Source organism: Notothenia rossii (genome assembly GCF_949606895.1).
Source record: "Notothenia rossii genome assembly, chromosome: 6".
NCBI classification, from domain to species: domain Eukaryota; kingdom Metazoa; phylum Chordata; class Actinopteri; order Perciformes; family Nototheniidae; genus Notothenia; species Notothenia rossii.
In genome coordinates, this window is record NC_136909.1 from 40,707,881 (window position 1) to 40,724,199 (window position 16,319).

The 16,319-nt window shown below is 43.6% G+C and overlaps 1 protein-coding gene across 6 annotated transcripts; it reads left to right on the forward strand.

The window, feature by feature from the left end:
• Nucleotides 1-578: 578 nt before the first annotated feature.
• LOC307045335 (uncharacterized protein) lies at nt 579-15,933 on the forward strand. Of its 6 annotated transcripts, none has more exons than XM_079690929.1 (19): nt 795-809; nt 1,225-1,315; nt 1,560-1,725; nt 2,441-2,521; nt 3,311-3,713; nt 3,830-3,931; nt 4,021-4,253; nt 4,444-4,619; nt 4,696-4,780; nt 4,917-5,046; nt 5,270-5,470; nt 5,582-5,615; nt 6,076-6,161; nt 6,233-6,324; nt 6,694-6,811; nt 6,915-7,019; nt 7,174-7,750; nt 7,816-7,924; nt 15,637-15,933. In XM_079690929.1, exons 3-17 carry the CDS (start codon nt 1,603-1,605, stop codon nt 7,536-7,538), a joined length of 2,334 nt encoding a protein of 777 aa, XP_079547055.1. In that variant the 5' UTR covers nt 795-809; nt 1,225-1,315; nt 1,560-1,602; the 3' UTR covers nt 7,539-7,750; nt 7,816-7,924; nt 15,637-15,933. The 6 variants fall into 6 exon arrangements, with proteins under 6 accessions (XP_079547059.1, XP_079547060.1, XP_079547055.1 ...); XM_079690931.1 differs by having other exon boundaries at nt 15,668-15,933; XM_079690930.1 differs by lacking the exon at nt 795-809 and having other exon boundaries at nt 1,305-1,424.
• The last annotated feature ends 386 nt before the right edge of the window (nt 15,934-16,319 follow it).

The following is a 16,319-nucleotide window of genomic DNA, read 5'->3' on the forward strand; positions in this document are numbered from 1 at the left end:
ATGTAAGATGTTGTTTAATTGTTTATATATTTATGATCCATGTCACGTTTTCAGTTTTGGTGGCAGTTCTCATGTTTGTCTAGAAGTCTTCTCATCAGGGTGCTATAAATAGAGAACTACGGCAGATATGTCATATTTAATGCACCCGAACCGTGTATTACAATGCCGTTATGTGATGACTTTCAAAGAGAAAAGCAAGCACACTCGGAATAAAGTATTATTATTTATTTTCTTAATGTTTTTGGATTTCATATCGTATAAACACCAAATCCCAGCGTGCATTGCGGCTAAACCATCCAATCATCGAGCTGAGGATCTTGCGTACGTCTGTTTCCGGTATTGTTAATGAAGGATGTATTTTGTTATACACACATTCCTTCACATTTTAATTTTAATTTACATTAAACTATTTCGTGAGGCTGTCTAACATCTTTTTAAATAAAACTACTGTTGTAAATTGACATGAACCAAAGCTGTTGCCTCGCAACGCAATCGCACAACGTCACGTCCGTTAATTCCACATCCACACACATGGATCAACATCGATTTAATACATTGATGTAGTCAGCCTTTGTTTCTGCTAAAAGAGTTGTCGACCAGCTGGGGCAACAAGAAAATTGGCGTAGTCGAGTGTGACTATTAAAACATAAATAATTATTATCTAAATATTGACAATAATAACCGACCGTCGGGGTAGCATTTTCTTGGCATTTCCGGGTATTTCTCCACTGGTTAACATGGGTTAACAAACCGTGTAACTGTCACGTTTGAAGGGACGAAATCGTGACATCTTCACGTCTCCCAGCATGGTAAATCGTCACATGTTCACTTCTTGCCGTGATGCCGGGTTGATTTCGACATAGACATGAAGTATCTCCCTCACTAGTAATGGATGACATGGTCAAGTAATGTTCACATTTTATGTAGGCCTACTGTTATATTTCACAAGATATCAAAGCAATTTGTTGCAAAGATAATTACAATTAAAACTCACTCGGATCACTTTTGACCCATGTTGTGTATCAAAGGGTTAAAAGATAATTATATGCAAATTATGTGTGAAAAAACTGGGCTACATATGCCCAGAAAATAAACATATTTAGTCAGAGGTTTCAGGGGGGAAATAATCCATAGTTGTATTACTTATCAGAAGTGTAGGTACAGTATGTCGGATTGCTATGGTTACTACGTTATACACGCGTGACGTATTTCCTCATCCTGAAGGTTCCCGCCCCGTTGGAGATGAATTGGACTGTTGAAGCAATATTTTCGCGGTTTATCTTCTTGGATATATTCCGAACTGTCTTTATCAGAAGTAAGTATGTATGTTAACAATTCTGTCATTCAAACCAACGTTAAAGGACGGTGTTATCAGCATTAAATGTGTTGTCTTTGAAGCTAACCTACCTGTTATATTGTTCAAGGTAAAGTTAACGAAAAGAGAAAGAAAACATAATGTTGTTCCCGTTAGATTTCTCTTTTTTGTTTTGTTTTACTTTGTACAAACATACTAATAATACAACTGTTTGAAATGCACTTTCTGTTTGTGCTACCAACAGATACCACAGACCAAGCTTGATTTGTGTCTTCCTCAACGAAACCATGGCTGGGCGACAGGCACCTCGAAGGATCTCTCTAAACTGGGATGAATCTGATACTGATGAAGACAAGGAAGAAATCGACAAAGTTAAAGCTAAACTGGGTGAAAAACTACAAGCTAAAGAGGTAAAGTAATCCTTGAATTGATTGTTTATAAGATACATTCTTGGGTTTATGCAGCAGGTACTTTATATGTCATCAATAATGTTTTAATCAATGCTTTTAAATCCATTGGGTAATGTCTGAATGAACAGTACTGCTCTAACTAGCTTTTATTGTAACCCCTGCACACACACAGTACAGTATACACATGCCGTAACTTGTAACTTTCCAACAATCTTTGTCCAAAAACATCTACTACAAATGTCCACTTTGTCTAATAGAGATTAACAAATGCCAAAAATAAACCTATTCACGTCTGCAAACATCCTATTAATTTCACCAATACAGTTGTATATTCCAACTGTATTTGTGTTGGATACAGGAAACAAAAAAGTTTAATCTAAAGGAAAAAAATAGTATACTATGTCCATGGACATCTCTACGTAATGGTCTATATAATGACGAAATAATTAACTTAGTTTCAGTATTCAGCACAGTTTAATGTTCCATTGAAATGTATGGATACTTCTCTTTAACTCTCTTCTTTGTATTACCATGCTAAATAGGACTGTCAGCCTGCAGTCAAATTGAGAAAAAGAGACCAATTTGGGCGGCTGATTCTAAAGAGTCGCAGTTCTTCAAAACGTATGTTAAGCCAAATCATACTGTTGCATCTGTGTTTTTCTGTTGTTTCTTTTTTGAAAATGTAATTCTTGAATTACTATTCTTGTCTTCCTAGTGCACGCCAAACGTCAGAAGAAAACTGGTCAGTCGCAGTTACCAAATATTTCTGCAGAACATGTTGCAGACAGGACAGAAGGTAAGCTCTCTTATCAGTGTCAACATTTTGCTACAGTTTGTCCTTTTTTTAGGTGTTTTGCATGTGAGTATGGGGCCGTATGTACCTGGCACATGTGTCACTTTGAGAGTAATACGATTTTAAATTAAGTACTACATGTATTGCAAAGAAAATTAAGTATTCGTATAGTGCTAAATGTACATGGAAAATAGGGATGCAATATTGAGTCAAAGGTCAAAGTTTAAGTCAAATGTAGTAATGATGAATTCCCTCTATGTTTCACCTCTGAGGTGCAACAGACCCACAATATGATTGGTAAGATTCTATATCAAAATAGTTATGCCACCATTTCCGTTACTTTTATTTAGATAATCGTATCCATTTAATAAACTCATACTTACTCACTTCAGTGTACATCACAATATATTTAGATTAATTATAATTTCATAAATTGAACACTAATATATTTCTGCAAGACATTTTGCAAGTACATTGATAAAACTTAATTTTGAGCAATTGTATTGTTCCTTAAAAATAATATAGGTGAACATGACATTACAGTTTTTAATCTCACTCAATTAGTTTGTTTACATGGACATGAATAACACGTTTATGAGGCAATATTGTGTTCACATGTGCAAACACATAAACAGCATACTCCAATAACCCTATTATAAACGGGTTATTCATGCCCATGTAAACACAATCAATTTGAATAACCACCTGCAATTTTAAGTTGTTCTCTGACTCTTGAGGTTTTCTTTACCATCTATTCTGTCTTTCTTACATCTGTTATCCTCATTTCCCAAGACCTTCATATACAGGAACTGCAAAAAGATGGTTGATGCAGTTGAGGAGGATGTTGCCGGATGTTCAAATTCCACAGAAGCCTCATCTGGTAGAACATGGACAGTACGTCAGGCTTTATCTGATAAAAGATGGCGGAAAGCAAGACCTCAGCTTCTTGAAGCCATGCTTGAGGCAGGAAAGATCCCGAAGGGTCTTTGTCAACTGTGCAAAGCTAAAGATGCAGTCATTTGTTGCACAGACTGCCTTCCACAACCATTGTTGTGCCCCAAATGTGACATAACTGTACATCGGAAGTACAGTTTGCATAACAGATGCCTATTTGTAGGAGATAGTTACAAAGCTCTTCCTCCTACTGATATTATCACTGAAGATGCTAGTGGTCAGCCATCACCGTGTGAAGAAGGTATATACTGTAAAGACCTTTTTGACTAAAATTACTTTTCAATCCTATCATAATGTATGAAATATACCTGTACTTGCCCAGTAGAAGTAACCATTATCCCTTTATATTTTACATAGTTCGTCTCCTGCCATTTGCTTTGCCCAGAAAGATTTGCAGCTGCAATGCAGACAATGTGTCATTGAGTGGTGGGCAAAAAGTAATCTTCATCAACATAAATGGTAACATATCTTTGAACATTTGTAAAAGTACAAATACATTTTCTTACCTTTATTGTGACTTTGATTTGACTTGGTACTTGTCCCAACAGGTCGTTATGACCTCTCTGTTCCTCTGCTGACCTGTGAGAACTGCCACTGCCAGTGGACACCACAGATCAAAGATTTGATCTCAAATGGATACTGGCCTGGAACAATTGAATTCCGAACAGTTTTTTCCATCAATCTTGTTGCCACATATGAAGATCTCAAAATCAGTGCACCTGGTCTGAGTAGACACGCTTTCATTCGAATGCTGGAAAGTCGCTCAGCTCGTGCTGGCAGGGTAATGCACATTTTGATACATTATACAAATTGTGTATTGTATTTTAGATTTGGCAGATGAAGTGAATTTGTGCAATAATTTGCAAAAGGACTTGGAGGAAAGATAAAGAAATATTATACTTAATCCATGCTTTATAGTATGTGCATGTTGACATGTATCTAGCATTTAATTATGAATTCCTACTTATTAGGCTGGGATAACATCTGGTGACAATTTCCAAAGAAGTTTCTTGGAATGGACATATTGCCGGCACGAAATTGATAAACTTCTTGGAGATGACCATTTCTCATGTCCTGCCTGTGGTGATGACATGGTCGCAGTGTCTCTAGACGGCAACAGAAAAATGTATCGCTTCAATCGTCAGGGGTAAGTAGCAAGAAAGCAAAATGGGCTATTATCTTTATATACTATATTCCCCAATCAAATGCTTTTCTCTTCATAGGGCGGGCGAATGCCCATACTTTGAAGGAACTTTCATTGCCAAAGACACAGATGTTGAAGGATTTGTGCAAAGGATTCGAGACAAAGTAAAACCTGTGAGTTTTACTGTGACTTGTCTCATAGCATGTTCTATGTGCTAAAGTTATTGTTATTTTGTATGATGTGAAATGAATGAGATGTAATTACTTTTTGGAATGTCTATTGTAATGCTTTTTTCAATAGGCACCTGGATTCCCATCCTGCGGTAAATCCAACTTCAAAGCAGGCAGGGAGGCTACCAGAAAGTCAGAGGCCAGACTGGATGAAGAGGGAATGATGACATCTGTCTGCAGACACTGCATTCTATTTAGTGGTAAAATAATGTATTTTAATTGAAAAGCCATTTACATATTTGTTGTACTTACAAAAATGCCATACTAAAATGGTCTTTAAATATTTGAATACCAGTTATGATTCACAAGTAATTATGCACTTTCATGGCAGTAATAACTTATCTTTGTATTTTTTAGAATATCCATTAATATAGTAATGAAATAAACCCTTTTCAAAGAAATCTATCTTTGTTTTGTTTGCAGGCCTCAACATGTTTAGTGGGGAAATCTTTGCCTACCCTCTCTACCTACAGCAAGATCTTGGAAAAGAACACAAGATTGAGTTTGTTTGCACTGACGTCATGTGTAAATACTACCCATATATACAGAGGGTAGTTGAGTCCTTTCCAGAACTGCAGTATGTCCTGAAAATGCGGCCATTTCTGTCAGTGATGCATGCAAAAGGTCACTCGGCAAAATGCGAGGTGTAAATGTAATGTTTTTTATCGTTTTTGGTTAATAGGATATTTTAATGTCTAAACTGACATAATTCAATTTATTGTTGGTTATTCTCAGGTGGAGTGGAGTGGTCGCAACCAGGAAGGGGCAGGTATTGTTACGATTATTGTGTTATGTCACGGTTGTAGTTTTGTATGTCTGGTTATGGGTGTTTTCCTCCATGTATATTGGCTGGTCCTTCTTCCTGTGTTTTTCCTCCCTGTCGTTAGTTTCCCTGGTGTGTCTAGTTGTCTGATTGTGTTCACATGTGGCCCTTGTGTTTCTCCTCCCCTGCCCGGCTGTTTCTCGTCTTGTGATTACCCTTCCCTGTATTTAGTCTTGTCTCTTCCTGTGTTCAGTGTTGGTTCGTCTTTTGTTGGTGACTGAGTTCACCGGTGAGTGTTCTGTTTGTCCAAGTTATTTTCATTATCCTTGAAATAAAGGTTAATCAGAGTTATCTGCATTTGGGTCCTGCTTCCTTCACTCAACCGTAACAGGTATGTTACAATGATATTCTTTCGGTAATACAAAAAAAAAAGTAAGTATTACGTTTCTGTTTCAAATTGCTCTAGGTTTGACAGTTGGAGAGGAAGTGGAGGCATACCTAATTCATACCTCTTTCGTGTGGCAACGACTACAAAATACATGTCCAAAGCAAGTGAGTAGTTGTTTTAACATCTTATTGTGGTTCAAGTACAATTCTAAAAAGTAAAACAAAATATGTTTCAGGACGTACTGACATGATAATGATACATGCTCGTGGATGGAACATGAGAAAGAAGCAGAACTTGCACAGATACCTGTCTCAACGATATGTGAAGGTAATTTTGTCATGTAATTTAATAGCTTTTTTCCCAATATACAATACAACAATGTGCATACGTTTTGGCTGCAACTCTTTTCTTAAACATAGACTGATTATATTCGGTTGCTCAACAACAGCTCAGTGAAAATGTTTTGACGGTCATGCACTGATGTCGGTCAAACTATTTTTGATGCTTTGATGTCCTCGTCAAGTCATGTGAATGTGTTCATTGATGACCTAAAGTATCTGTTAACTTTGAATTGAGGCTGGAACTTCTAACTGCTACTATAACAACTCAGATTGAACAGCCTACTTTAGTGACAAAGAAAACACTAGTGGTAGGTGTTATTTTCTGACAATGATACAAATGTAATAACATTTTCAGACCAAGAGAAGGACTGATGAAATGGACAAGGACATTCAAAACCTGCAAACAAAACTGCAGACAACAGAGGAGGGAATGAAGCAGTGGGTGAAGGAGGTTGAGGAGTTGGCTGCATCAAGTAAGATTTTTCCTGTAGCTACAACATATTAACTGTCAAATGTTAGTTGACATTTTACATTTAAGGAAATTGTGTTAATTGACAATTGAATGTTTACATTAAGGTCCAAAGTCCAACAACTGCCAGGATCAACCGGGGCTGCAGCAGGTCATGGAGGGCCTCGCCCTCAAAATCAAACAGCGGAAAATTGAGCTGTACAGAACCATAGGTGTGTTATTATTATTATTATTATTATTATTGTATTATTTTTGAAATAACGCTTCTCTTGTCAATTTCACGGTTAGAGTAATTTGTGGTATGTTCGGAGTAAGAGAACACATTTTTTTGATATTTTTTACGTTTGCACTTCCTGTCATTTATAGATAATAACAAAGACCGCAAGCCCAAACGGGATATCATTGCAAAGAACAAGCGGAAACTGGAGGAGGCGATTGCAGCTTACAACAACCTTGTGCCAGACACAGAGGCTGTTGATACAGCAGATGCAGTCCTAAGTCGAGACTTCCCTATTTGGCCATGGGATTCTGATATATGCATTTTTCTGCACTTAACAAAGCGGATATTTTTATATCTTTGCTGTTTTTTTATACTGTTTTTGTTTGACATGATCAGTCATGCAGTCTATTTAAATCTTCGACACAAATTTCCATATGCTATTTTGTTCTTAAGGAGTAATATAAGTTTTAGTTTATTAACAACGATGGAAGTTTGTTTTCATTACTGTTAAAGAAACTCAACATAATCACTTCGTTATAGCATCCACAGTCCCCCTCGAGACAAAGAAAATGGCCTTTGACAAAGTCATGCTGCTCTCTCGACTTCGAGAAGAGGATGGGATTCTCATCAAAGAGATGAAGAACCATTGCCGCTACCTGACAGGATCTTCAAGAGCTGTGCAAAGAGAGATCCAGCAGATTGAGAAGGACCTGTGTAAACAGAGTAGGTATTTCACTGGAATATAATGAACATTATTGATATAATATTAACCCTTTCCTCCTTTTTAGGCTGTCCTTTTGCCATGTCCTTGGAAGCATATGAGGGGCTGAAGGATTTATTGAAAAAAAGGCTCCAGGAGATGGAGAAACAAATGGAGGAGGCCTTCAGCACATACAGGTGAGTATTTATTTGGGAGAAATACACTGGATTCAGTTCTTGTTTTGAGTAGAATTAATTGAATTGATGATTGATTGATTGCAATCTATCTATACATGGTGCGCATATAGATTGAATGGAAACAATGCCTCATTAATAACTTCACATCAACATAAAACAACATTGATGTTACATCTGTGTATTCTTATATGTAGAGATCCTTCACTATTGCTTGTATATATGACTGAAAGAATATTCTTGATGATCCATCAAATGTCTGGAGACAGACTGCAAACCATTATTGACATTTTTAAATGTATTGAACATTTTCTGGTACAGAACATAAATACTCCATACCAGACTCTACAACATAAAACTATAGGTTACTTGCGTAACCCCAGTTCTCAGAGTAACATGAAGTGAGATGTCTCACTATGGGATGCGCCTCATCGCGGAGCAAACAGAAGCATCAATCTCATTACGCCAATCCTGGTTGGCTGGTGATCTTGACGTCAGCGTCAGGGAATCTACCCCCTATAAGTAGCTTGCGCTACGCCGCATGCATCATTCAAAATAAGCACCTCTTCTCGCTTCACCATAGCAAGGAGGGACGTCTGGGGAGACATCTCACTTCATGTTACTCTGAGAACTGGGGTTATGTAAGTAACCTATAGTTCTCATTCGTAACACTCCGTTCGATGTCTCACTATGGGATATTGTAGCTCCCGTATTGCCAGACGAGCTTATCTCGAAAATCACCAAACCCAACCAGAATTTAACAGTTAGAGCTCTAACTCAGCAGGGGGCCCAGCACTGCATGGGCCACACTGGGAGCAGAGACGTCTAATCTGTAAAAGCGGACAAAAGTGAGCGGCGAGGACCAGCTCGCTGCTGCACAAATGTCTTGGATGGAAACACCCTTGAACAAAGCCCAGGATGTAGCCAGACCACGAGTCGAATGAGCACGCAAACCCGAAGGTGCCTGCAGACCCTGACTCGTGTAAGCCAAAGCAATTGCCTCCACAATCCAGTGAGAGAGCCGTTGCTTAGTAACAGGCTTGCCCTTCTGAGGGTTAGCCCAGGACACAAAGAGTTGGTCATTATGACGAAACTCTTTTGATCTGTCCATATAAGTGCGTAAAGCACGGACTGGACATAGCAAATTTGGCTGCTGTTCCCGGAGGGACACAGCGGCGGAGGAAATGCCTCAATGTCAATGGGGGTACATGAACCAACCACTTTAGGTATAAAGGCAGGGTTGGGCTTCAGCAACACTCTCGTTAACCCTCGGGCGAACTGAGTGCATGAATGATGTACAGATTAGACCCTCCAGAGAAACGCGATTCTGCGATCGCAGAATTTACCGCATAATCAGCAAAATGGCGCAGATTTTTAAAAGGCCGCAGATTTATCAAAAGGCCGCATAATCCCCGCATTTTTCCACACAAAGTTGAGAAAAAAAAAGTTAACTCGTCTTGACGTTATCAGCTCGCGCATCACAGAATGTAAACAACACTGTATAGAGTGAATGTGTGGAGCTCACACGATAGAGAAAACACCAAGATGAAAAAATCTAATCCATCTCATTTACCGACGAACATTTCTACTAAAGACCGGGCAAAAAGTGGGGGGAAACTATTCTGCACCCCGTGCAACTGTATGTTGGAGCATTAACAGAACATCGACGGTGACGACCCACTTTGATTCATTCAAACATTCGAAAATGCTTTCTGCTGCTGCGGACAAGAAAGCCATTCAACTCACGTTCCCCGAGGCATCAACCTCCAAAACCCTTTCGAGGGCTACAAGAAACGAAGTGAGTAGCCTACAAGATTGAAGCTGGTCAGATAACGAACGAGTAAATGAAAACAGAATGAGGCGGAGGTGTGTGTGTGGGGGGGGGGGGGTGTGAGATTAAAATAGCCCAATTGCTTTTACAATAAATAAACATTGAATGTGTTGAATTGAATAGTAAAGGGGTTTAACGTTAGTGGCAGGTTGTGTGTGAGAGAGAATAAATAAGACAGCCCAATATATTTAAAAATTGTTATTCTTTTCCCCCGCATATTTCGCAACTTTTCGCATATTTCGCAACTTTCCGCAGTTTCACCGCATAAAATCACATAAAAACCCCGCATGTTTAATCGCATAATCAAGGATTTTAGCCCGCATAATCAAGGAATTTAGCCCGCATAATCAAGGATTTTTGCCCGTGTTTTTCTGGAGGGTCTAACAGATAGCGCATGAATGTCACTGACTCGCTTGGCGGATGCCAGGGCCAGTAACAGCACTGTCTTGAGTGACAGGTGCTTCATATCAGCTTCTTCCAGGGGTTCAAATGGGGCTCGAGTGAGCCCATCTAAAACCACTGTCAAGTCCCATAAGGGCACCAGTGACCTGGAAACAGGAAGGAACCTGCGAGCTCCCTTGATAAAACGGCAGACCAGATGATGCTGGCCGGCCGTCTTACCCTCAAAACCCACATGGCATGCAGCAATAGCAGCCAGGTAGACTTTGATCATGGAGAAAGCTCTGTGTTTATCAATTAGGTCCTGTAGAAATGATAAAATCACTCCCACAGGGCATTGAAAAGAGGTGTGCCCTTTTTGAAGGCACCACTCCTCAAACACCCTCCACTTACAGTCATAAAGAGACCTAGTGGAGGAAGCTCTCGCACTCTGTATAGTGTTTATCACCTTCTGCGGGAGACCCACTGCATTCAGATTATACCACTCACGGGCCAGGCCCATAGGGCCATGCGCTCCGGGTGTGGGTGAAAGATCGTCCCCCCCGCCTGAGACAGTATGTCTCTGCGTAGGGGGAGCTGCCACGGCTGACCGCACAGCAGCTGATATATCTCCGCCAGCCAGTACATTGCAGGCCAGTGCGGAGCTATCAGGATCATTGTGTGTTGCCGTTCCCTCACTCTGGCCAGAGTTGGGAGTATCAGCGCCAGGGGTGGAAACGCGTAAAGGAGGACCGGAGGCCAAATGTGCGCGAGCGCGTCCACGCCTAATGGTGCGTTTTGATCGCGCATTGAAAAGAAAAGCTGACAGTGAGCATTTTCTTTTGATGCGAACAGATCTACCGCTCGGCCGTAACGCACCCACAGCTGGCTCACAACCATTGGATGTAGATTCCAGTCTGGATATAGTGTACGCCTCTGGACAGCAGGTCTGCCCCGAGGTTCATCACACCCGGTACGTGCGTTGCTCTCAGAGAGAGGAGACGGCCGCAGCTCCACAAGATCAGTTTGCGTGCCAGCATGTGTAACTGGAGAGAGCGCAAACCCCCTTGTCGGTTTATATACGATATTGTGGTCGTATTGTCCGTCCTCACGAGGACATGGTGTCCTCTGAGAAAAGGCAGAAAGCGTTTCAGGGTGAGGAACACCGCTAAAAGCTCCAGGTAATTTATGTGCGACCGCTGGAGGTCTCTGCTCCAGAGACCCCTCACCGGACGACCTTCGTAAATACCTCCCCAGCCTGTCAGACATGCGTCTGTGGTGACCACCTTCCGTGAAAGGACAGCACCCATAGGCACGCCCCGTACCAGAAAAGTCGGGTGCAGCCAGTGGCGCAGTTCCATTACGCATTTCACAGTAACCATCACTCTCCGCGCGCCATGACGCGCGGGGTTTAGTTTTAGAGCGGCTACCCAGCGCTGAAACTCCCTCATGTGTAATCGTCCCAGTCGTACATGAGCCCCAGTAACTGCAGGCATGATCTGAAAAGAACATGTTTGCGCAGCTGGAAATGAGCGAGGCAAGCTCTGAAAGCTTTCACTCTTTCCGCTGACAGGCGGGCTGTAAAGTGCACCGAGTTCAGGTGTAAACCCAGGAAGAGTACAGTCTGTGCCGGGCACAACATGCTCTTTTCTGTGTTTATTATGAAACCCAGGTTGAGCAGGTGCTTTACGAGGACATTTGTCTGCGTAATAGCCTCCTGTTCCAACTGTGCGAGAAGCAGCCAGTCGTCTAGGTAGGTTGCCAGGCGAATACCCTGTTGTCTTAACGGGGCTATCGCGGCTTCCGTAAATCGTACAAACACTCTTGGACTGAGAGACAGACCGAAGGGAAGTACTCTGTATTCGTAACAGATCCCATGAAATGCGAACCTCAGATATTTCCTGTGTGGGTAATATACTGGGATGTGGAAATACGCATCTTTCAGGTCGACTGATGTAAAACAGTCGTTTTGTCGCACGAGACGCAGCAGAGATGTGTGAATGAGCATTCTGAATTTGTATCTTTTGAGATATTTGTTCAGAGCCCTCAAATCTAGTATTGGCCGAATTCCGTTCCCTCCCCGTTTGGGAACGAGGAAATACTTGGAATAAAAGCCGCTCTGACTCTGCTCGGCGGGTATTATAGATATAGCCTTCTTTTCTAGAAGTGAGAGAATCTCTCTCTCCAGAATATGGGCTGACTCTCCTCGGGCTTGTGAATACAGAACGCCCGAGGAGCGAGGGGGGGTGACAGCGAATTGGAGTCTGTAGCCCCGTGTTACTGTCTTGAAAACCCAAGCAGACGTTGTGAGCATCTCCCACTGTTTGCTCCTTAGAGCCAGCGGAGATGTCACGTCTCTTACCCTCTGAGTCTCTATTTGTTGTGTTATGGGGCCCTCTAGTGTCTGAACACGATGGTACCCCATTTCGACAATCCCCACCGAGACTGCGCATGCGCGTGACGGTGGTGCCTTCACAACCCCAGCCGGCACTGCGCATGCGCGTGACGGTAGCGGCTCTATAACCCCAGTCGTCACTGCGCATGCGCATGGCGGTGGTGCCTTCACAGACCCTATTATCCGCCTTTTGAGAGAGGCCGTAGCTGCTCTCAAAAGAGGGACTTTTCATGTTTTTTGGACTGCGCCCTCGGCTTGAAGCCTGGATGCGACAGTGAAAAATGGTTTATTTGAAAACAACAACAATTGTGACATGTGTTTTTGTGACTTAGGCAGATAGCAGAACTCGCTGTCTCTGGTATTAAGTCTGTTTCCCTTCTGGCGCAAACTTGAGGATGGCGTTGCGGCATCACTCGAGGCGGCGGGAAGATGGAGGCCTGGTGGCACCCCGAAAACACATCTGGAGCTGGGGAACAGGGAACTTCCATCTCTGTCACCGAGGAGAGGAGAGGAGGCTGTCAGGCCGCCCGCTTCTTCTTCCTCGACTGGTGACCGAAAATCTGAGTCGGCTGTGCCTGAACAGCAGCTGCCGAAACCGGAGATTTCCTCGGCCAGCTCGTCCTCGTCTCCTGCCTGGGCTGGGGACTCGGGGCGGGCTGTGTCCTCTGCTGCCTCGGTACCTTGAACCGGGCAGGACGTGAGGCAACTTGGGCGAAGGACTGCCGCGAGACCATAGCAGGTAGCGGCTGGACCCTTCGGGGGAGACAGAGGTGGAGGGCCTCGTCTTCCTTCTTTTTCGACTCACATCTCCGCTGCATCGAGACTGAAGTGGAGCCGAAAATACCCTCGGGAACGATAGGCATGTCAAGAACATCCTCCTTTTCCCGGTCTGGGAGGTTGGTCAGGTTGAGCCACCTGGCTCTCTCCTGTACCACCATTATGCCCATGACTTTGCCCGTGGCCTGGACTGCACAGCGCTGCACACGGAGGCAAATGTCAGTGATTGCTGCGATCTCGTCCCATACGGCCGGCCCAGGTTTGCTCGATAGGTCCTCGCAGAGCTCCGCCTGGTAGGCGGTCAGCAGTGAGGAGACATTGAGTGCCCTGGCGGACAATGCTGCGGCTTTATAGGCCCGTTCCGTCATCGCTGACTGGAACCGGTCTGCCTTGACCGGTAGCGTGGGGTTCCTGCTTGGTGTCAGAGCCAGCCTCGGTTGGAGGTGGGCTGCCACCAGCGGTTCCATGGGCGGCATGCGGAGCAGGCCGAGCCTCTCCATACCGTCACAGTCCAGGGAGGAGGCACCCTGGATTGGGGCCTTATTACTGAAGGGGCGGTCTCTCCACGAGACCGACACCTCGTCCAGCATCTCCGGGAAGACTGGAAGGAGCTGCCTCTTTGTCCTCGCTGCTTGGGGCAAAGTCTTCCCCTGGTAGCGAGACCTGGAGGTCTCTTTGGCCATTTCAGGCCATGGGATGTCCAGCCTGGACGCGGCACGTTGACACACGGCCTGCAGGTCCATGCTCCGACAGGGCGAAGCTGGTGCGCTATCGCCCGGGAGAGCAGTCATCGCTCCCGGCTTTGCAGCCTGAGCTGATGACACGAAGACATCATCGTCTTGCTCATCCGAGTCGGACAGGAGGAACTCAGAGGTCTCCTCTTCGTCCTCCATGTAGTCCAACTCCAGGACATCATCCGCGGGCGAGACCATGGTGAGGTCCAGTTGGGAGCCCCAGCTTGACACAGCGCGCGGCTCCGCTCTCGCGGCTGTTGCCGCCACCGGGCCCCAGCCTGACACGGCGCGGGGCTCCGGTTCAGCAGCTGCCGCTGTTATTGAGCCCCAGCCTGACACAGCGCGGAGCTCAATCTCCGCGGCGGACGCCCCCATGTCTTGATTGCGGGCCGGCGAAACAGCGGACATGAGGGGGTCCTGTCCCGACAAGCTAGCTTGGCGTGCTAGCCGTCGGCGGAGGCTCTTGATGGTGAAGCGGGCACAATGCCCGCACGAGCCGGGGTTGTCGATAGCCTCCTGGGCGTGTTCCAGCCCGAGGCAGGACGAGCAGACCTGGTATGAGTCTGTGCCTGATATCTTCAACCCGCAGCCGCAGAGCCGAGCCGCCGAGTCCCTGACTCCTCTGGTGTGAGGGGGAGAAGCGTCCATCTCGGTCGCCGTGGTGACGGCGTGGAGAGGACCCGCTCGTAACAGGTACGTTGCTGAGAAAAAATCCTTCCCCACCTGTCGTTAATCCGGAGAAAAAACAACGGTGTAGAATTTTATTCTCAAAGAGTATTAACTGGTGTGTTAATACCCTTTTTATCTTCCCCTCCTCTGGTGTGAGAGAAAAAGAAAAAACCGTCCCCGCTACCTTGGTGTCGGTAGTGAGGAAAGGCAAGCTAGTAACAGGTGTGTTACCAGCTTGAAAAATCAAAACCTTACCTTTTTAATTCCGAAGAAAGAAACGGCTAGGTAGATTGCAACACTAACTGGTGTGTTAGTATTAACAGTCTTCTTGCAGAAGTATTTATAGAAGTAGCCGGCGACTGCCCGTCGACCGAAGTTAGCTTGGATAGCTTGGTTCCGTCTGTGGACTGTGTGAGCTAGCCCGGCTACCAATAGAGATGTGCTCTGAAGCGAGAAGAGGTGTTTGAATGATGCATGCGGCGTAGCGCAAGCTACTTATAGGGGGTAGATTCCCTGACGCTGACGTCAAGATCACCAGCCAATCAGGATTGGCGTAATGAGATTGATGCTTCTGTTTGCTCCGCGATGAGGCGCATCCCATAGTGAGACATCGAACGGAGTGTTACGAATGAGAACAAACAGACCATATACAGTATATACATTGAGTTAATTGTACATACTTACTTACTGTATATATATCAGGTCCAACACTTACAGAACATTAGATGAATATTTTAGTATTCTTGATATGTTTTTGTTTTTTAAATTTATGCAATTTAATGTAATGTTTACCTCAACATTCCTTAATGTTACCTTGAAGGTATTTAAAAAATTTAGATTTGTCTAATGTGAAACTTTCCAATGCTGTCAGTACATAAAGACTAACAACCTGGATAATAACCATGACAATAAATAATGCTTTTATATGCAGGAATGTTTTGATGGACCCCACTGCCCTATAGGAGGAAGACAATGAAGGAGAGGAGGAAGTGTGGGATGCGGAGATCTGGCTCACCCTTGATGACACTGACTCCTCTGATGATGAGAAGCAAGATTAGCCTCTTCCACTACACTAGGATGCCAACGTCCTCGGCCGACTTTCCTATCTTGACAGGTTAAAATGTTAAAGGTTGATGTTCCAGGCAAAAATGTGCATAGTAAAGTGTAATGGTTTGTTTGTTGTTGATGTAAACATTATGACTGAATAAAAGCACACTGTTTGATTATGTATTGGTTTTTATCTTCTGTCAGAATAAGTATTGCTATTGATTTGCATAGTATATCCTTTAACAGCCAGAATTATTTCTAGAAAATGGTGAAGGTTTGTTTAAGAGAAGGCTGTTCCTGTAATGAGAGTTCATATTTATGCTACATTGAAGGGTGGAATTGACTACACATCTTCAGAAACATAATTTGCTTCAGATATAACTCATAGCAATATTTTAACCATTAAGAAAAGCCAACTGCATTAAAAACCCAGTTCAAAAACACTAGGTAAAGTATTTTCCTTCAGTAATGAAGATTTAATTCCAATGTAGACACACCTGGGGTTGCTGTTCTGTCAGGCTGAGCCATGCATTGTCTGGACCGTAAAAGGGACGAAGTGACGTACTT